The sequence below is a fragment of the Perna viridis genome, chromosome 5 (assembly GCF_037379345.1).
Source record: "Perna viridis isolate PV_CMFRI_1.1 ecotype Kerala chromosome 5, ASM3737934v1, whole genome shotgun sequence".
Lineage (NCBI taxonomy): Eukaryota > Metazoa > Mollusca > Bivalvia > Mytilida > Mytilidae > Perna > Perna viridis.
In genome coordinates, this window is record NC_142449.1 from 23,504,003 (window position 1) to 23,525,644 (window position 21,642).

Here is a 21,642-nt window from a genome sequence, read left to right on the forward strand (position 1 = left end):
TGTAAATCTGATCAAAACAGATTAATCGATAGTTTTAACATTATATATTAATATCATTCCTGTTAAATTAAATTGACCTTCGATTCCAACATTCACTCATGAATTTGATAGTTATTTTTAGTATTTCTATAGAGCTACTGTTTACTATGTATGTTATGTCTCTTGGTGTGGGGTGAGGTTTTGATGAAGAAATTAAATTATGGTTGTGCATAGTGGGTGCACACCAAGAATAAATGATATTCATTCTCTATGTTCCCACTATCACAGGATCTATAAATACGTTTTTTTCTCTCTGTTTTTGTACAGACCCCTTTCTATTTCTAGTGCATGTGCACTCAAACGAAATTTACTGATGATTGATCTTTCTATTTTAGATTTACATAAATCAATATATGGGGGTCTTTTAGACGGAATATATATAAGCTAAAAACAGGTCAGACATACGTATAATGGCCAAATATAAGGGAACACTATAAAATACGCGGGTTTCGATGAAAAATACCGAGAAACCACCAATTGTCCCCAAGCGTCTGTGCCTGGTATGTCCTTCAAAATCTCTGGAACCATGGCTGTGTTATGTCCTTAAATGCTTTCAAAGCTAATTCCCTTTGTTTAAGGGGAAAATGCAGTAACATCAATCGCCATTTCCTCTTTTGCAGACTACATCTAAAAGTTATCCCAATCAAAAAGCAAACCTGTCTGAAAATACTGGGTGTTGCTGTGTAAGGGAGTGAGACACTTTGTATACGTATTTTCTCCGATCACACAGAATTCTGTGAACTAATATTTTTTTGTGTTTTATTTTTATTTTGTTGCATTGAATAATGCGTTGTAAATTTCTTTAAGAATAATATTGGTGTCTGCTGTGGGGTCTTTTATCACTGTATTGGTTGCGCTCCACTTATCTTACATAATAAGTTATAACAGGGACTTTACATGTATACAGTGTATGTACATGTTGTACACTCCCTTCTCCCTGGTCAAAACAATTTATGTAATTCGAGGTTCTACAGTATTTATAGATATCATATTTAAACATAAAGAAATTGAACGACATTAAAGATATACACTAATTGTAAATACACAGCTTGCTTTTGAAAAATGTCAAATAAATATGTGCAAATTTCCTTATATAAAACCCTTGATATTTTGGAAATGTTTGCTTTGTTTTATAATCTGTCCGTTATCGATATGCACCTGATTACTTACATGCTTAATTATGCTATTAGTATAGTTTCAATTTGCATTTGAAATCAGGTAATCTAATCGATTATTGAGCACAGGAAGACCGATTTTAAAGATGAAAAAAAAAACACAAATATTGTTATATACAGAGAAAAAATACAATGTTTTAATGCAGTGTGTGTTGGGTTGGTTTTTTTCTTTGAAGACAAGGCAGTTTCTAGAATATTTTCCATAAATTCAAGTTGATGTCTCCATTCTATATTTTTTTTTATTGTGGTTAAATTATCACGGTCATTAGTTCAATAAATATTTACCATGTCTTTTTATTTTTATGATTGGGCTATGAATCAGTTCGGATAAGCGAATAGACTAGTAAAGGGCAGTAAAAGCAAAGTCCTCCATCGTTAAGTAAATCATTGGGTTTGGACGCTATTGCTACCGGATAATTCAGTTGCTTCGCACAAATATTGGTATTGAATGACATTAAAATGCCCTCTTTCATGATCGAAATTTTCTAACGACATTTACGTGTTGTCGACAACATAGACGGACAAAAACTATTAGCTTAGTGAAATTGTATGTGATTTAGGACAAATCAATTTAATTTACTTGGTCTTATTGTATGATAAGCATGCCCCACGCTGGTTATATTACGGCGATTAAGTATCAAAAACTTTGCCCCAAAATATATTAAGATAGGTAACTATGTTATAGAAATTTCTCTTACAGTGTAGACACACTATAATTGTTTTTTTTTAAACTCACTTCTTCCTTGGATTTGAAGTAATTCCACACTGTATTAGCCAATGACTTTGATATTCCACCAATGTATTTGGCACCATCAAAAACCGGTGAAGGGAACATCTCGTGTCAGTTTTCTAATAGTGTACTTTCCGACTCCTGCATTATGATAAGAATTGTTTCCAATTAACCACTAGCTATCGTATAGCTTATTGACTTGGTGATTTTCTAAAATAACGTAAAAAATGTAGTGAAGAATGCTTCCTTTTGATTTAGTTTACTTTTGGTGCCTGATTGGTCAACATAGATTCAGACCAAGTCTTATGTTTTACGACACCAAGCCGAAGATCACAAGAGGCAAATCGTGTCTAGTCATAAACTTGTAAACACTAATCCTTTAAAGTTTCAGGAGATTTATGAACCCATTATTCCTAGTTGATAATTTACATATTTATCATTCCTTTTTAGAAACCACTACAAAGTATGCCAACTGTCCATCTAAGCTTGAAAACCCAGAACAATTCGTCTGTCAAATTCTATCTAAATGAAATACCTAAGTTGGCTATTTACGTTCAAATATCCATGTTACATACATGTCATAAATACTGGTACAAGTATTGTTCTAAATGCAGTTAATTATGTTCCAACGTGTACTACATGCACTTTACATGTAAATAAAACAGGTGTTTACATGTTAAAGTATCGCAGGTTAAGCGCCGGAGATAGAAAGCCTTTGAAGCATGTAATAATTCCAGAGGTACTAAATGAATATGAATAAGTCACAGTGAGATCCAAATATAAGCTCAATAGTGATACACTTCCGAACTTGCATTGTCAAGTACTGTAGCTAATTTATGAATATCCTCGTAAGGTATAAGTATTTTATGCTTGAGCGAGACACCTGATGAGCTTTTGATAGATGCAACATTACACCTTTAATACATACTGTATGAAAGTTTTAAAGTCTTAAGACATGTATGTAGATCCCGGATGTCAAGGTGTGTTTTACAGTTTATAAAACATCTTGTCAATATTACATGCTTATATCAAAAGGTGTTTTTTGTTTTAATGATTTTCCGCAGGCGAATTTAAATGTTGAATGTCCTTGGTCAACCAAAATTTATTTTTTACTTATCTAACAGGCCAAATACAGAAAATAATCTTGCTATTCATCATCATATCCCCCATACCAAACGAGGGGCTCTCACAATAATCCTGTAAATGTTGAAAGCCCTATTATCCTATTAAACAACTTTCATCCATAGAAAGAAATATTCTCATTCTTTTGTAAATTTTGAGGTAAGTGTCAAGATAAGGTGTCCGTATCTTATATCTGAATCTCTTTCGGGTAGTTATAATGAAGAAAGTCATCAAATGTAGGATCGCATCATCCAAATGGCAGAAACCAGACGTTTAAACAACTTGAGTTCCCTTTTTAAGGTCTTCATCATAAGAATATAGGGAAAAATCAGCTAGTAGAGGTGCACAAAAAGTGTGCCCATCGGGACGCCTACTGTAAGCTGAAACATTAATTCACGAAGTTACTTATTTCAAATCCAAAGTAAATTAGTAAAGTTTACATCTTTTTCAATTCATAGCTGCCACGAAGAAATGTTTATTTCATTTTATTTTAAGTGTTTAATTATGAGTATATCACCTATTGATGTGCAGTAGTTGTTTGCTCTGTTCAACTATGCGTATGCACTATCTCATCACGTGTAGTTGTCTGCCCCGTTTAACCATAAGTATGTACCATCTCATCATGTGCCGTTTGCCCTGTTTAACTGTGAGTATGCACCATCTTATCGTGTATAGTTGTTTGCTATGTTTCACTATGAGTATGCACCATCTCATCATGTCTCGTTGTTTGCTCTGTTGAAATATGAGTATGCACCATCTTATCGTTTGTAGTTGTTTGTTCAGTTCAACTATGACTAAGCACCATTTTATAATGCGTATTTGTTTGCTCCATTTAACTATGAGAATGTACCATCTCATCTTGTCCCGTTTGCCCCGTTTATCTATGAGTATGCATCATCTTATCATGTGTAGTTTGCTCTGTTTAATTATGAGTATGCACATCTCATCATGTGTCGTTGTTTGCTCTGTTGAACTATGAGTATGCACCATCTTATCGTTTGTAGTTGTTTGTTCTGTTCAATTATGACTAAACACCATCTTATCATGTGTATTTGTTTGCTATGTTTCACTATGAGTATGCACCATCTTATCATGTATAGTTGTTTGCTCCATTAACTATGAGAATGTACCATCTCATCATGTACCGTTTACCCCGTTTATCTATGAGTATGCGCCATCTTATCATGTATAGTTGTTTGCTCCATTTAACTATGACTATGCACATCTTATCACGTGTAGTTGTTTGCCCCATTTAACTACAAGTATTTTCCACCTCATCATGTGCAGTTTGCCCTGTTTAACAATGAAAATGCACCATCTTAATATGTGTAGTTTTTTGTTCGGTTTCAATACAAGTATGCACCATTTTAACATGTGTAGTTGTTTGCTCCATTTAACCATGAGTATGTACGATCTCATCATGTGCCGTTCGCCATTTTAACTATGCTTATCATGTGTAGTTGTTTGCTGCATTTAACTATGAATATGTACGATCTCATCATGTGCTGTTTGCCCTGTTTTAACTATGAGTATGCACCAACTTATCATGTGCAGTTGTTTGCTCCATTTAACTATGAGTATTCACCATCTTATCATGTGTAGTTGTTTGTAAAAAAATAATTGAAATTGGAAAAATGGTAAATGAGGGGCACCATAAATATAAGATGATAGATAATCTTTTACCATTTTGTGTAAGAATCAGGCAATGGTTGGCACATCATAATTCTCAATTTGGGCTTTTTTGCCTCAAATGTATTCAATACATCTAGAAAACAACTGAAAATCTTTTTAATTTTATCCTGAAGCATTCATGACATAGATATTATTTTAAAGAAAATCTTCACCTCATTTTTTTCATAGTGCATTTCAACTAAATTTGACCTACCACTATCTTAAAACGGCAAATTTTACAAACACTTTGATGGTTATTTCTGGTGGTTATCAGATATAAATACTTGGTTAATGCAATTAAATCTCTGTGTCTTCTTCCTTCGTGTGCCATACCTTAAACACATTTTGCTTGATTCTTAGATAAAGAAGTACTTAAAGGCTGAGAATAAAAAAAATCAAATTGAGTTAGACATTAGAATAAGAATAATAAACAAGCCATACAGATATATATTTCTGATTTTATTAACTAACAACTTGTTATCTTGGAACAACTAAAGATAAATAGAATAAATTTGTAATAACAGGAAAATGTAAATGTTTGAAACACAAGCAAAAGTCACTTGAGTATAGAGAATTCATGTAAGGACAAAAAGTGGACGAAATTATCACAATTCACAAATATCACATGAAAACAGGCAATATTTCAAAAATTAATAATAATATAAACATAGTCACATGATTTAATTTTAGAAAAAAGTTGAGGAAAAACAAATTTAAATTTGTAATAATGAAATCCTTATATTAAGCATCTTATAATTATATATAAAACAGCATTAATATGGACATAATAATTCAAAATTTATATCTTATTTGGACGGAAAATTTCTAAATATCACAATGCAATTCATATTCTTTTCTTACTAATTCTATTACCTCCACAAAAAGGCTGGTGAAATACTTGTCACCCCTAATAAAAAATATTCCATCCACCAAAGTGCAATATTAACCCTACAAATCTAAATATTTTTCAGCCTTTTCGGGTTTTGTCGAAATCTAAAACAGAAAATATAATTTTCTACCAATTTATAAAATCTATCTTAAGTTTTCAAAACTACTTAAATTTTAGTTTTACATATGAATAAACAATTAAATCATATCTATTAAAATACTGTAGAAAGCTTCATTGTACATATACTGGAATATGCATGCTAGCGTAAATATTCTTACAATTAAATGTTTGGACGGAACTTAAGATAGGAAAACATTTGAACAGGGTAATACATATACATGTCACTTTGATCATTAAGTATAAACCACCAATTATAAAAAATTACATCACAGAAAGTTTGAAATATTATAAGCACAATGCTACACGTACTAATCATACAAAAAATCTTGATAAAATCAAAATAAAAAACAAATAAATATATTCCATTTTGTAGCCATCTAGAATATCACTCAAAATGACTTATCCTATGAAAGTCCTATAAATTCATCAGCATGCACTAAAATTACAAATAAATTATAATTTGTTCTAAATATAGTAACATAATCTTCATTACAGAATCTGTAAAAGTATAAAAATATGGATTGTCCAACTGAACATGGATTTTCTGTTTATTTGATGTCACAAAGCAATGCTACACCACGGAGAATCCAGTGATCAGGATTCTGGGTAGTTTTCAGGACAACTGTGGCAATGTACGTCAGATCGGTACGTCTTGGCTTTTTGTAAATTGGACACTGGTACATTCTGCTGTCTCCACCTCCTGTGCTATTTATAGCATAAATGTGAATGACCGGCATTGACTCAAAGAGAATCTTTGGTTTAGGTTCAATCAATTTAGATCCACGTCTATCCCATCCTGCACCTTCCAGATACAATCCATACACATATACTCCTTCGGCAGGTGGCGTAGTAATATCGTCTTTCATGCTGCGTGTAACATCGTTGTGAAGTATGACACTGTCCAAAGCCCATCCCTTGTGTGCTCTTGTTACTTCCTGTAGTTAGAAAAAAGGAAAGTTTTTAAAATGGTGTTGTCTGTGATGATAAAATTTGGAAAAACTTAAGAATTTTTAATTTAACAGGTAACTTAAGAAGGTAAACCTAGGGTAAGGGATACATCTCTTACAAATAAATGGAACCTTTGTATTCAACAACTTACATCAATCCTGTGTAAGCATCAAAGCAACTTGGACTGGTTTCATTCTGGTTAAAATAAAAGCTTGATAGGCTTTGGTGAAATTGAATATATGCACTGATTTCAAGAGTTATGTCCTTTACCCTAGGGTCTACCTCCTTAGTTTAAAATAATATGATTTATGATTGTTTGCAGTAAAATATTTTGATGCTCAAGTCTTCAATATCTTATATTCAGTATAGTCTTAAAAAAAATTACAAAATCTATATGTTAAAACACGGAGAACACATACATTGTAGTTTGTTTAGGTAGCTCAACTCATAGAGTACAAGAGAAAAAGAATTAACAATAGTTTATGTATGATAATCAAAAGCAATAACACAAAGGTATTGTAAATATCAAGATTCACAGACATAATGTTCTCATTGTAACAGTCAACAGAACCATATTGTGAAATGTATTAGTTACCTGTCTCATGGCAGTCAAGAATCCCTGAGCATTGAAGAATCCAGTCATCCAGAAACAGTTAGGACGGCCGTCAAAACACCAGGAATGGAACTGAGCATTTCTGTCAATCAATTCTGTAAACCAGAATCCTAAAGTGCTGGAATCCCAAGATATCTAGAAAATATAAAAACATGGATTAATATTAGACAGGAAAATGTACAATAAAATACAACTATTTTAATTTAGATTTATGGATAATCAAATAAAATAACAAGTTTAATACTGTAAATTCAGTAATGTTGTCATTATAAAATCTCCCAATGTGGAATTTTGAACATAGCAGTGGGATTTCTTCAAATATCACATTTTGACTAAAATATCAAAATTGTAACAATTAATGATAGCAATAATTTCTGAAAATACAGTATTAAGTTGTTAATGAAAATGAATGCTTAAAGTAAGTTCTAAAGAATTTTTATACAAATTTATACAGCAAATAACATCCCTCCTTTTCCAACAGTAATGACTACAAGTCATCCTAGTATAATTGTGTTAAAATTGCAAAAAAAACATTGCTTTTCACTTTAGTTGTAAGTTACACCTGCTAAGATAAAGAATGCATACATAAACCAGCACATGAAAATAAGTAAATATATGTATAAGAAAAGCTAGGCTTTTTTATAACTGACAAGTAAATACCAGAAACGATAAACATAAAAATAATGTGCAAAATGTCCTTCACAGACAGGTTTAAATCCAGACGGTTTTCATTAGGCTTGTAATGTTATGGTTATTGTCTCACTGGCAATTGCCCAACATCCTTGTTTTATTACCAGTCATATAACTATCATAATGCCTTAGCCATACCAGTAATAAAACTAAACATACCTTAGCCCAAGCTTTTGGTATCCTAGCATCATACATAGAGTCCAGAGCATCTCTCAAATTCTCACTCATAATAATTGTACCATCAATTGCTAGCTTCAGATCATGTAATGTGACTCGTACAAGGGAGATAACTTTCTGCATTCTGTCAATCTCCTGTCGCAAGAAAATGTTCATTGGCTGCAAAATACCCATTTTCTGTAATCTGGCCTTGACCTCATGAGGAATGTAATCATTGGGTAGTTTGTCCAACATATCATCACATAATCTGTTGACAATGGACTCACGGGTTTCTCCACCTCCAGAACTACTGTCTTTGGGCTGAATCTCCAGAATGGTGTCGAGAATATTCTTGGCAGTCTTACTCTGGTATCTGTGTGAAACATAAATAAGTCATCTAAAAATTTAATCAGTATAAAACATGATAGAAATATTCATTTTAGTCACTATTATATTTGGTTTATTATTAAAAAATCACAAAAACAAAAACTTTGCAATCATACTGACTATCAGTAAAATCAATACATTGTAATACCAGTCTTATAAGGAACAATAAAGAGTGAAACACCCTTTAAATAGAAACTAAGAATTATCATGATATGTATAGAGTGTTTGCACACACCAAGATTTCTTATTTGAACAGAATCTTAAATTTGTGCATTATTTAAGACTTCTCTGCTTTTGTTTTAGTTAGTATGAATATTGTAATGATGAATATTTATCTTGTAAATTTTAAACTGACAAATGTTTTCTTTCTGTCAGAAAAATATAGTTCCTTAAATGGGTGTATCCTCTAATTAGATATTTTAATATGTTAAAAGTAATATATAAACAAAAATAATTAAAAAATAAAATTAATTCAGTGACTCAAGTAAGAAAAATAGTATAAGTTTGACCTACTTTGTCAAAAACATTTTAAATAATTACCGGTATAAATTAAATTATCGGCATTCATTGCCTTTTTTACATCCTTCTTTACAGAAAAAAATTACAAAAAATACATGAAGTTGTACACCTTGTCATACTAGGCATACCCCATCTTGTACACCTTGTCATGCTAGGGATACCCCATTTTGAACACCTTGTCATGCCAGGGATACCCCACCTTGTACACCTTGTCATGCTAGGGATACCCCACCTTGTACACCTTGTCATGCCAGGCATACCCCATCTTGTACACCTTGTCATGCCAGGCATACCCCATCTTGTACACCTTGTCATGCTAGGGATACCCCACCTTGTACACCTTGTCATGCCAGGGATACCCCATCTTGTACACCTTGTCATGCTAGGCATACCCCATCTTGTACACCTTGTCATGCTAGGCATATCCCATCTTGTACACCCTGTCATGCCAGGGATATCCCATCTTGTACACCTTGTCATGCCAGGCATACTCCATCTTGTACACCTTGTCATGCTAGGGATACCCCACCTTGTACACCTTGTCATGCTAGGCATATCCCATCTTGTACACCCTGTCATGCCAGGGATACCCCATCTTGTACACCTTGTCATGCCAGGGATACCCCATCTTGTACACCTTGTCATGCCAGGGATACCCCACCTTGTACACCTTGTCATGCTAGGCATACTCCATCTAGTACAAGAAGTTAATATCAGATCAACCAAAATCACTTGTCTTTATGAAGCCACTCCCCAAATTTGAAATCAAGCCATCAATTAGGAGCACTGATTTTTGTGAAGAAAAATGTCTCAATGTATATCCCATCTATACAAAGCCACAAAACGAAATTGAAATCAACCCATCCATGGATGCTGAGATAATTGCAATGAAATTCAAACTGGCAGATGGAATAAGGGTCAGAAAAGGTTATTCCAAGGTGCCATATTGCAAGTTCTTATCATCGCAATTTCAAGTCAATTGCATTTTTTGCAATAACAGAGTAATTTCTGCATCTACAAAGAAATTGCACAATTAAATTGACCTTTATACTTACGTAATATCAGCATTAGGATGAAGGCCAAAAACTTCAGGTGTGTCAGACAGCGGTAATCCATTGATGTATTCATGCCATTCAGCAATCTTATTACATTTAGGTATGATGTATCCCTTGTAGAAGACAAAATTCTGTTGGAACATGTTTTCACCAAACCACACTTTACAGAATGTGTTCAGTAGACGCTTGTCAAAGTCATCAGTTACACGTCCTCCATATTGGATTTCTCCAAACATGTATCTAACAGTATTCCAGCTCACACCCTGAAAATTACAATGTGATCATTACTAGTTATACCATGTGGTTAATATATTATATATCATTAATGCAGAACAATCATGTGCCATCCTGTTTGTATTGATCATACACACCTGAAGTAGGCCTTTTGATTGATCAATAAGATATCTTATGTTATACAGCCAATTCCCAAAACCTGAAATACTCCAATCTGAATATAGATTAACCAGCTAAAACTATATTAGGCTACAGCTTTCTATAAATGAAGTAAATGTATACTTCTAGCTCAAGGGAGCAACAGACCAGAGGATTAAGAAGTTTATTGGTAATCTGTACTTTTTTCCTTTGATCTTCTTGACAGATATTTTTCTATCTCGTACCTAACAAGATTCTTGAAAAATATCCCTCAAAACATTAGGAGTAATTGTGACGTCATCAGACCTTCTTTAGAGTTTTGAATAAAAATGATGTCATACTCCAACAATTTGTAGTCACACTTCTAGATTTTCAGGCGACAAAAGTAGTCCAAAAACTAAAAGTCCATTTAAATGATCAAAAATGCAGTTATTAAATTACTGATAAACATAATTGTAGTTACTTTCAATTTTTATATTGTCAGTATCAAAATTGAAAGTAACTATTATTTTATATTTATCCGTACTGGCAGACACATTATATCTCAATTAAACAGTATGCTTCATTTAAAACCATCAACTACCTGGTATTAATTATAAAGTCTTCTGTATAACCCAACCAGAAATCCAACTGATAAGTAAACAATATACTTGGCCTCTTGGAAAAAAAAAAACCATTTCCTCACTCACCTTCTTAATATCCATGTCATCCAAATGGTTCTGTACAAACTGAACACTGGCATTGAAATCAGAGGCATTGAACTCATATGGGATGTTCCAACCGAGAGGACCAAACTTCCTACGTTCCTGTACAACAGTGTGCATGAAGGACACTCCATATAACATAGGTTTCCATTGAGGCATGTTGGAAATGTCGAGGAAATCTTGGGTAACTCCTGCGTAGGTTCTCTTCAATCCAGCCTTGATACCTTGTGGGGGCTCATTGGTGAATTTGATAGAAATCTGAAAAACAAAATTTCAGGGTGAGATTGTCATATTTAATTTCAGTAATCATTCTTTTTTTCAGAATTGTTACTGCAACTGTATAACAATTCATATTTTGACCATATATTATGAAAATAAAATTATTAAAATTGTGATTTTGAACATAGATACTTTGGAGCGGGTCACCATCAACAGAGTGTAATTTGCCCTCAAAATTCATAGAAACTACAAAACATCTGTAAAAGAAAACAAGTCTGTCTTTAGCTAATAAATACTGTATAGCTCGCAGATGTCTAATTTCACAATATGCTCTGTGAATAAAGGTATCAAAGTTGGTGTCTTTCTTTACGCATCTTCAAATTTAAATGAAAATTATACCTAAAATATAATATAATATAATATGGCAATTCCTGAAACCTTGCTAATACGGTGAAAATAAGAACCTTGCAAAAATTTCTAACTATATAGTAGAATATCCAGTTTTCTAGACATTAACAATTATTTTTGCAGCATTTTTTCATCAAATTAAATATTCCTACCTGTAAGAAATTGATAGGGAATTTTGGATGGACCTCAGTTGTAACCCACAGTCTGAATTCATCATGAATTTGTTCTGTTTCTACGATTTGGTCAAAGATCTCGTAGATATAGTCCAGAGACAAGTGACAGTTCTGCAACAGTAGCCAACCACCATTGGCAATCATCTGTCCCATCAAACGACGAGCATGAACTTCTTGTCCTTGTCCCATAGATATGTAGTGATAGTCTGAAATAATAAAACATAATTTATGACATACAGGCTGCTAGAACACCAATTATAATTGATTTGTAAAATTACTACATGCAAACTAACAACTTTGAAACTGGCTTTGAAAGATTTTCAAATCCAATAATTCTGAATTGTTGCCTCAGTAAACTTACCAATTTTGTGTTTCTTGGCTAGTGCCTCAATGTTATTGGTAGGATCAGATCCCATAGACAGTAGACAGACCATTGGTGTTCTGGCAGTACTCTCAAACCACATCTTCTCCAAATCCAATATCACACCATCAGCATACTTTTCACCAAGAGTGTCAGCAATGTACTTCCTAGCCTGAGACATGACACGATCTGGACACCAACTTCTGACAAGCAGGAGACGACGGAACACATCAAGGGAGTTGTTATAACCATCTGGAATTACTTCATCTTCTGGAGCATCTTTGTCAAACCACTGCTTCCATTGTTTTTCATTTCTTGTCACCTTTAAGGATAGAACAATAAGCATTAAGTATTTGTATTCAAAGTTCAGTCATGACTGATAAATGTAATTTAACAAAATATATTTCAATAAAAAGATGTGATAAAAGTTCACACTATAATAATAAAATTTTGTATTGAAACCCAAATAACAGAAGATTTTATTAACCCTGTTTTTCAAAACCCTGTCAAAGTTCTGTAACTCAGGAAGAATGAATTAGAAAATAATGGAAAAAATACAAAACAAAACAAAAAAGAGTGTCCTTCTATACCACAAACATAAAAAAAAATCTGACATAATTTATGACATACAGACGGAACAACAGATTGCAGTAACTACTACAAAAACACACTTTAAATTGTCCTGTACAATTGTGATGAACATAATTTGATTTGTGATTTAATGTGATTTAAAGGTACCATTATTTAAATATTACCTGTTCTGTGATTCCTGAGAACTGATGGAGATTGCTGAGTTCTACCAAGTTCAACCATGTCAGATCAACTACCCATTTGTGTGGTTTGGGCTGTACTACATTCAAATCCAATGAGGCACCACCTAAATATTAAATGAATATCTTTTTGAATTTTTGTTTCCAACAAAATCTAAGTACATTATTTTAATGATTAATTTATATTTGGTTGAATTCACAGAATGATAAGATTAAATTGGAAACACATATGTATAAAAAAAAATTAAAAACTTTAATACCATAAAAAAGAAAAAAAAACTACAGTCAAACCTCAGTAGCTCGAACTCTAAGGGACCATTAAAATGTGTTCGAGTTATTGGGAGTTCAAGAAATTGAAGTTCGTATATTTCCAGATTTTTTTTTTGCTGGTCTGAGTTTGACTTTATCGTTAGAAATTGCTTACTTCCTTCAAAGTTGTGTTAGTTTGTGGATTTTTTTCATTTGCTTTCAGAAGATTATGTTGATTTGTGGACATTAAAAATGCTGTGTTTTCTTTTAAAAACGTTAACAGTTTGAGTTTATTGGTCAATAATTTGTTTTCAACCCATTTTCTTTCATGGTTTCATCATACTGACTTTGGAACATTCTCGAACTTCAATCAATTTTATGTTCAGATCAAAACTACCTAATTAGTAATGACTTAAATATTACCTGTAATTAACTAAAATGACACTGATTAACGATAGGGTTTCAGTTTTTCACACCTTTTATTACCCAAGTTGACAATATGGCTGACGAGTTTGAGTTAGTAAGGGTTATTCTCTGAGATTTAATACCAAACGGACTGACTAGTCAGTTAAAGTTTTCGAGAAATCGAAGTTCTAGATATCCAAGGTTATTTATAGTGATCATATAGGAGAAAACTTTGGTACTTTGAATTGTGTTCAAGAAATCCCGGGTGTTCGACCCATCCGAGTACGAGCGACTGAAGTTCAACTGTATATACCCGATACGACTGAAAAAAAAAGAAGCAAAAACAACATAAAAATATCAACTAACCCTTGATTAAGGTCATGAACTCATCATGCTTAATCTTTCCAAGAGCAAGGTCAATCTTCAAGGCCATTAGTAAGGTGAAGGTCATCTTGTCTGTTTCATACAATCCTCTTACAGAGTATTTAAACACTTCAAAGGTCATGTACTCAATAATGTTACTGATTCTCTTCTGGGTAATTGGTGACTTGGTTGACCTGTAATGTGACGAAATAGGGAAATAAAATGAAGTAGCAAGAATTGTTAATTCTTTATAAAATCTACTGGTAGATAATCATTTCCTGTTTCAAAGTATCAGTGTTTCCATTCATAAAAAACATCTCATATTTATAGATTTTCATTGAACATCTTCATTTCTTGCTGAGCTGGCACAGAGAAAGTCATATGATCATCGAGTGAGGATGCTCAGTGGTGATCTGTTTCAAATGTTTTGTTTTGTTTATGCTCATTTCTAATTTTGTCAGATGCTAATTGGTGCACTAAGTAATGAAGCCAACATTAAATATTTTTAGAAATTCATTCAGGCATTTTTAGACAGACTGCTAAAATACCCTAAAAATAGCACCCCACAAAAAAAATCACCTGCTACATGGTATGAAGTGTGCAGCTTACCTGGACATAGACAAATCAAAGAGATGTAGGAACTGTTTGAGGGATGTCTGGTACATGCAGTTCACAAGACTCATCTCTACGATCAAGAAGTACAGGATACTACCACGGGTGGCACATGGTCTGAACTCTTCTCTAGCAGTGGTAATCTTGATTTCAGTTTCAGCAGCTGTCTGGAGTTTCTGGCTGACATCTTGGGCAGTAATCTTTGTATCTCTCAACACGTTGATTAAATCTTCATCATCAACCAAGGATCCCTACATTTGATAAAAAAAAGCTTCATCAAAATACACTGAGTCATTACGGAGGAGTTGTGCTTACAAAAATGTGCACAGACAAGTGGACTGAGAGACTGACAGGGTGAAAAGTGAACAGACAAATGGATGGACTGAGAGACTAACAGGGTAATTATTTTATTACCCCATCCTCCAACTTTCTGTTTGTTGAGGGGTACTACTGTGTGTATAAGAGAAAGAAATATTATTTCTTATAGACTGTTCAGATTTATAGGCAATGTTTTAAGGTTACTAAACTACAAGAGCTGCTTAGCACATCAATTTCTCGGTAAAACTATAGTAACTGAATACTTTCTATTGAAAAATAACATCCAAAATGATGAGAAGAGCAATGTGGTAATTTCTATCATAACTGACCACAATGTGTATAAATACCTTACATATGTTCTTTATAACATAAATTCTGTTGTATTGCAACAAAATCAAGTATTACCATTATTGAGAATTTGGCAGTTTTAATAAATGTATTACAATACCTGAACACTGGTCAATCTAAACAACAGGTTGTCTTCTAGTTCCTTCATCTTCCTCTTGTTGGCTGTAACATCTTCCATCAATTTTACTCTCTCAGATTCAAGTTCCTGTTGTTAGAATGGATAAATGTTTTAGTCCCAAGATATGATTTCTAGTGAAAAATATTTACTATGACTTGCATTATCACATGACCCTATTCCATCTGTTACACTCAGTGTAAGCATAAACACTGGCAATGATGCAGAAAAAAAACATTCTAAACTTTTCCCTGCTGTAAACTGTATTTTTGTGACAATTTTATTTTCGCTTTTTTGGCTGCAAATCTTGTAATGCAAAAAATTAAACTGTTGTGAATATTTTCTCTTTAAAGAACATTATGATATGAGTTGGGGGAAAAAAAGTAGATTGATCACAGAAACCTTGAAAAAAAAGATAGTGCCAAAATTTCGGGTTAACAGTAGAACAGACACTTTCATGTTTAGCCAGAGTAAATGGTGCTTTAGTACATCATCATGTGAAGTATACACTACATCAAGCCTAGGCTTTGCACTGAATATGGTTAATCTAACATCATATAAAAAAGTAAATTCTTTTGGAATGGGATAACAAACTAAAATGGAAGTGATAAATATGTTATATTGCTGTCACAAGACCAGCCAACTAATTAATATCTGCCAATTTTAATAGTTAAACCTAATACAGTAAAACAATGAAAAAAAATAACCCTTCTAAATATGTAGTCAATAGATAAAGGAAAAAAAAAACAGACTGCATGGCAAGTTGGCCATGAAATATTTTTACAGTGAAAAAAATTATGATGAAGGACGCAACTTACAGCCTTCTCAGCCAAGATGACACGTCCGAGCAGCTGGTCTTCTAAACCCTTCATTGTCACAGTGAAGTCGATGATGGAAGTCCTAGCTGAGATTTCCGGTGTGTAAGATGGATTTCCTAGTTTTGTTGTAATGTACAGAGTGAATCCTTTCATAATGTCACATTCTTTGTCACCGACCTTGACCTTTAAGGTTGACCCGACCTTAATAAAGTTCTTTTCAAGAATGTTGTCCAAAGCAGGATCTAATTCTTCTCCGACATCCTCTATGATAAGAGGTCGTCCCAAGGACATACTGTCCTCAAGATGGTTCCTGAAGTATTTATGGTTCAATGAGGTGATCTGAAAAGGTCAAAGGATAAAGGTTAAGTGACATAAATGTAACAAATTGAGGTTAATTTCTAAGTATATAACAGGTGGAACTGTTTTTCCTCCATTAAATAACAAGGTTTCTGTATTTACAAGCAAAAAAAAAAAACATTACTAATACAACTGAACTTTAATCAAGAATCTATTATACCATAAACAAATTATGTTACTACGACTGCTTAAAAATACAAGGTTCTACTAAACAAAATTGTAAAACCAAAAATGAATATTTGTCACCAATGAAAAAACAACATCCAATGGTGATACCTACACAATCAAACATACCTAAAAAAAAGCCTTACAAACAATATTCTATACTGCACAAGCTTTTATCTCCAAGGGATACTTTCAAGTGCAAAGGATAATATTTCCTGATTTTCATGTAATAACCCTTACACAGCATTGCAAAGTTTAAACTTTTGTTTAAAATGAAAATATAAGTACCTGTAACTCTTTCTTAGCCTCTCTGTTCTTGATCCAGTTTTTACCCTGACCCTGAGGATCTATGAGTAAGGGATAGCGAGAAGCCTTCACAACAATGATACCGTTCTGTGTAGACAGTTCATCATTAGGCAATCCTTCCAAGTTCCATTCAGCAATCTGTTAAAAATAAACCACACAAGGATAAGAAACATTGTAAGATAATAAAAAAGTGCAAAATAGTAAACAAAACTTACCTGGTATATATATTAATTATCCTCCTACAATTAATTATAAATGTACAATTCCCCATTGCTCACATGAAAATCAGAGCAGTTTACTTCTTTCAGAAAGATAACTCTGTAATTTAAACCTATTTGTCAGAACTCCCATCTTGTTATTATAACACTTTTCTTTAAATTAATGCCAACTGCAATAGTACATGATTTGCCTGTCCACTTACTTTGTGTTTAAAGACCTCTCATAATGTAAACAAAAAAAAAGCAAGAAAGACTTCTTTCAATAATGAACCTGGCACCAAAACTTTTATTCATGACATTTGCTGGAACATTTCTGAGTTATTGTACAATGTGTGCTGATAGATGGACAAATGTCAAAATATTGGCTTACAGTAATGTTTCACAGGGAATTTCAATCAGTTTATGAAAGCAAATTCTTAATATTCAAGTTATTCATGTATTTAGATATAAAAAAATATAATAAGTGTGAGGAAACAGTAACAAATATCTACCGTTGTTGGGTCTGTCAACATGTCTATGACATTGAGGTTTGGTGTGTGTGGAATCTTCCTAGTCTTCAGCTCTTTGAACCAATTCTTGTTAAGAACACTCCTAAAGTCTTGGTTGAATGGTCCAGAATATGACAGGAAAGCTGTACTAATCAGAACATCTCCAACCAATCTAAAAAAGTCATAACAGCCTTTAAATAAAACATATATAATACTATAGGAAGTGGAAGAAATAAATCAGGGGAATGAAATTATGTACAAACACATACAGACATTAATAAGGAACTAGGCACAGAATGTTGCAGAAAGTTAGGTATGGTTAAGGAAAAGACAGGAATTTTAAGCTTTGAAGAAAAATGCAGTTTAAGGTTAGAAGCATAATGACTTGCAAACGAAAAAACATCCGGTTTAAAGAAAAAGACTTGTTAAGGAAGCTGATAGGTTTGAAACAGACTTGCACATGAATTTTGTAGATTGGCAGTAGTCAGACGGTTCATCATACATTTCTTATGTAATTCAAAGAATAATGTGAACTGACAAAGAAATGTAATTCAAAGAATAATGTGAACTGACAGTGTGAAACTTTATTTCACTGCTAAAGTATCTAGACTTGTCAATCGACAAAAAACCAATGGTTTGTAAAAATTTTCAATATAAACACATAAACATTTGTAAACTATATTTCCTAACTTTGTTTGCAGAGCTAAAATATGTTAATTCAATCAAAATTGATAATCAACAAGTCAAGAAACTATCACAGTAATTTTTTTAAGAACAGGTACATGTGCATAGTGTAAATTCAGTGGTGGATCCAGGAATTTAGGTTGGTGAGGTGTAAAATAATAAGAGGTAGAGTAAAGTGAGGCAAAAACATTTTTCATGGAAAGGGGGTGGGGGGGTTAGAAGCTGTGAAAAATCAAGATTTCATACAGCAAATTTTTTTTCACAATTTTAGGGAGCATAGGCCAAATACACGCTCTCTGAATCCACACCTGAAATAGCTTGCAATTGGACCTCATCAATGAATAATTTAGTTGTAACAATAATAAATGAAAAATCAGTGTTTTAAGACATTCATGGAACTTAAAATCTATCTACATTTGATAATATGTAACCATGGTAGAAATCAATTGACATGCAAAATTTTTAAAGTAAAATAAATAGATACATAACATACATGTATAGGTGACTTTTACAAAAAAATTCATTAGTTCAGTGACAAAAATTAAATTCATAATAACTGGAAACTGAAAGTCCTTACTGCATATACATGCCTGACAAAATCTCATGCCTACATTACCGAGAAAATGCACTTAATATACAAAAAAGTATAGTCATAATTTGAAATATGTTGAAGTCCCAATACAAATTTTTAAACCTAACTTTTAACTGATAGTACATTCGAGTTAATATTTTGTTTGTATTTTTTATTATTCAATGTGTCTGGTTTAGACAAATATTCTGTTGTTTAGGGTACATTTTTGTCAAATTTAATATTTGATACTTGGTATAGACAGGCATACAATCTGTTCTGCGTTTGGTTTAAACTATAGACAAGTTTTAGGCCAAAATTAAAATTAAGTTTGTTTACCCTTACCCTACCTACCCATAAATATTGGCCCCACCAAAATAACTTCATTGCCATTCTCTGACAAGATTTTTTTTTAAATTTCAAAGCAAAATTTTTCACTTCTTTGATCATGGTTTTTACAAAATCGTATGAACTTTGGAGATAAAAATGTTCCCATAGTTTTGCTTTGGAATATGTTCTATCTCAAATTTTCATTGCAATACACTGATACGTAAATATTAAATATACAACCTTGAAAATGCATTAAAGATAAAACAAATATTGATATTTTAATTTGCAAAAAACCTTACCTTTGCCCTGCATTTGATAATCTTAGAATCACAATAGACATTAACAATATAATAGATCTCACTGTCAGAATTATGACATCAAAACCAGTGTAGTAGGTTGTTAGCACATAATATATTTGAATATTTACTTTCAAATCTTACTATGAAATTAAAACATAATTTATAACCTAATGGAAATGGAGAAAAGATGGGTTTAAGCTTTAAACTAACTTTATTCCATACTTTTAGAGGGGTTATTATGCCAAATTTGTTTTACTTTTCCTTTTAGATAAAAGAAGTTTCCCATTAGGTTTGTTTTTTTCCTCTTTTAGCCTTCTTACCTTCCAATCTGAGCTTTGAATTCTTTGCTCTGTTCTGTCCATCTTTCTCTCTCACCACCCAAACCACTGATAAGGGCAGAGGCAGCATTCATCTTCCTTCGGCACATTTCTGCATCATCCATAAGTGCCTGTATTGAAAAACAAAATAAAGTACATGTATTTTGTATCAATTTATGTGTTTCTGCAAAATTTTGTTAGGTTCCAATTACTGTCTTTGTGGAAGATTGGTTGTCAACAGAAAGTTTTTAAAAAAACATGGTATGTCTGAATCACAAAAGGAATTAACATTTGTACTAAATAAACAATATAATTTCAAAACATCACTATTAAACACGGCAATGCATTTGTTAAGAAAAAAATAACAGAATTCTTTTAATTTTGATTTTAAAAATCCCTATTGGATTGACCTACAAATCCCAACCTTTTCTCCTTTGAATTAATGGTTTGACAAACTGAAGGAAATCAATAGAAGCACACCATGATCTATTAACAACACACAACTAAAAAGTCCGATGTTTACCTGTTTTTCTGCCATAGCCTTGTCATACAAAGCCCTGACTTTAGCTAATTCTGCTTCCTTCTCATCCAGCTGTGCCTGGGCCTTCTGTAAATCTCCCATAGCTATGTTTAATCTAGCTTCCTGTACGGCCAAATTAGCCTGAAAAAAATCACGAGAAAAATATAATTACTAGCTTATTAACTCTAGTATGTGTACTCCTTAGTTTAAAGCAAAACATTGTGGTATACCTTCTTAAAATAAATCTTTTCAATATATTCCTTAAACATCAGTTTTTATATGTACTTGTATATTCTTCCATTCACTAACATGGTGTATGTAGATTGTCTCTGGTTTTACAGTCAGGCCATATACATGTACTTGGATTAATGATGTATATAAATTGTCCCATTTGTCACATTATTTGAGTTTAGGGGCACTGAAAATATTATTTTGAAGTTTATGATTTGATCAGAATAGGTTATTTTAGGGCACTTTAGTTTTATGAAGAATTGTTTATGTGAATATCACTCTGGACATAGGTTTTGTTTTTGTAATAGACTCTCTGAAAATAGTTTTTGATTAATGAATTAACTCTTCACATACCTTTAATGGCAAAACTTCTTTGTTGATAGCAAAGAAAGCAGACATAGCCTTTGTCCAGGAACAGAGACCGGCAACATTACCACAGACCTTCTTGGCAGTCTCCAGATTGTAGTCCTCTTCTCTAAGGTAGGGCTCCAACAGTTCAACAGTTTCATCATTGATGGTATCCTTGGGGAAAGCAATCAATGTTCCCAGGAAGTTGGTACCAGCCAAGATCTGTAGACAGAAAAAAACTTGAATAATGGGTGGGAAATTTTATCATTTATAAGCATCCGATTTATTTGTTATTTATAAGCATGAGTGATAATGGACTTTTTTAGATTGTAAATTTGGAAAATAAATTTTCTCATCCAACTTAAGAAGAGTTCCTCATTCATACAAATGGAATCTTCTATACCTTATAGAAAGTTTGAAACTAGTTTGTAAATAATTGGGGTGATTTAAAAAAAAAACAGA

General features: G+C 32.7%; 2 protein-coding genes across 11 annotated transcripts in view; both read right to left on the bottom strand.

The window, feature by feature from the left end:
• LOC148616575 (uncharacterized) overlaps positions 1-2,866 on the bottom strand; it is a 95,209-nt gene extending 92,343 nt beyond the window's left edge. Inside the window, exon 1 of the mRNA XM_088583777.1 lies at positions 1,951-2,866. Within this exon, the coding sequence (XP_088439903.1) occupies positions 1,951-2,049 (99 nt within the window). The 5' untranslated portion in view covers positions 2,050-2,866. The remainder of the gene's footprint in view (positions 1-1,950) is intronic.
• A 2,311-nt stretch (positions 2,867-5,177) lies between these two features.
• LOC148616576 (dynein axonemal heavy chain 5-like) overlaps positions 5,178-21,642 on the bottom strand; it is a 98,116-nt gene continuing 81,651 nt past the window's right edge. For all 10 annotated transcript variants that reach the window (XM_088583781.1, XM_088583778.1, XM_088583779.1 and 7 more), the window contains 17 exons: positions 21,187-21,402; positions 20,605-20,742; positions 20,085-20,212; positions 17,887-18,055; positions 17,160-17,315; positions 16,350-16,688; positions 15,517-15,621; positions 14,748-15,001; positions 14,142-14,332; positions 13,107-13,228; positions 12,352-12,673; positions 11,970-12,196; positions 11,176-11,448; positions 10,115-10,377; positions 8,157-8,526; positions 7,290-7,442; positions 5,178-6,681 (listed from right to left, as the gene is read on the bottom strand). In XM_088583781.1, the coding sequence (XP_088439907.1) occupies positions 6,295-6,681; positions 7,290-7,442; positions 8,157-8,526; positions 10,115-10,377; positions 11,176-11,448; positions 11,970-12,196; positions 12,352-12,673; positions 13,107-13,228; positions 14,142-14,332; positions 14,748-15,001; positions 15,517-15,621; positions 16,350-16,688; positions 17,160-17,315; positions 17,887-18,055; positions 20,085-20,212; positions 20,605-20,742; positions 21,187-21,402 (3,813 nt within the window). In that variant the 3' untranslated portion in view covers positions 5,178-6,294. The remainder of the gene's footprint in view (positions 6,682-7,289; positions 7,443-8,156; positions 8,527-10,114; positions 10,378-11,175; positions 11,449-11,969; positions 12,197-12,351; positions 12,674-13,106; positions 13,229-14,141; positions 14,333-14,747; positions 15,002-15,516; positions 15,622-16,349; positions 16,689-17,159; positions 17,316-17,886; positions 18,056-20,084; positions 20,213-20,604; positions 20,743-21,186; positions 21,403-21,642) is intronic.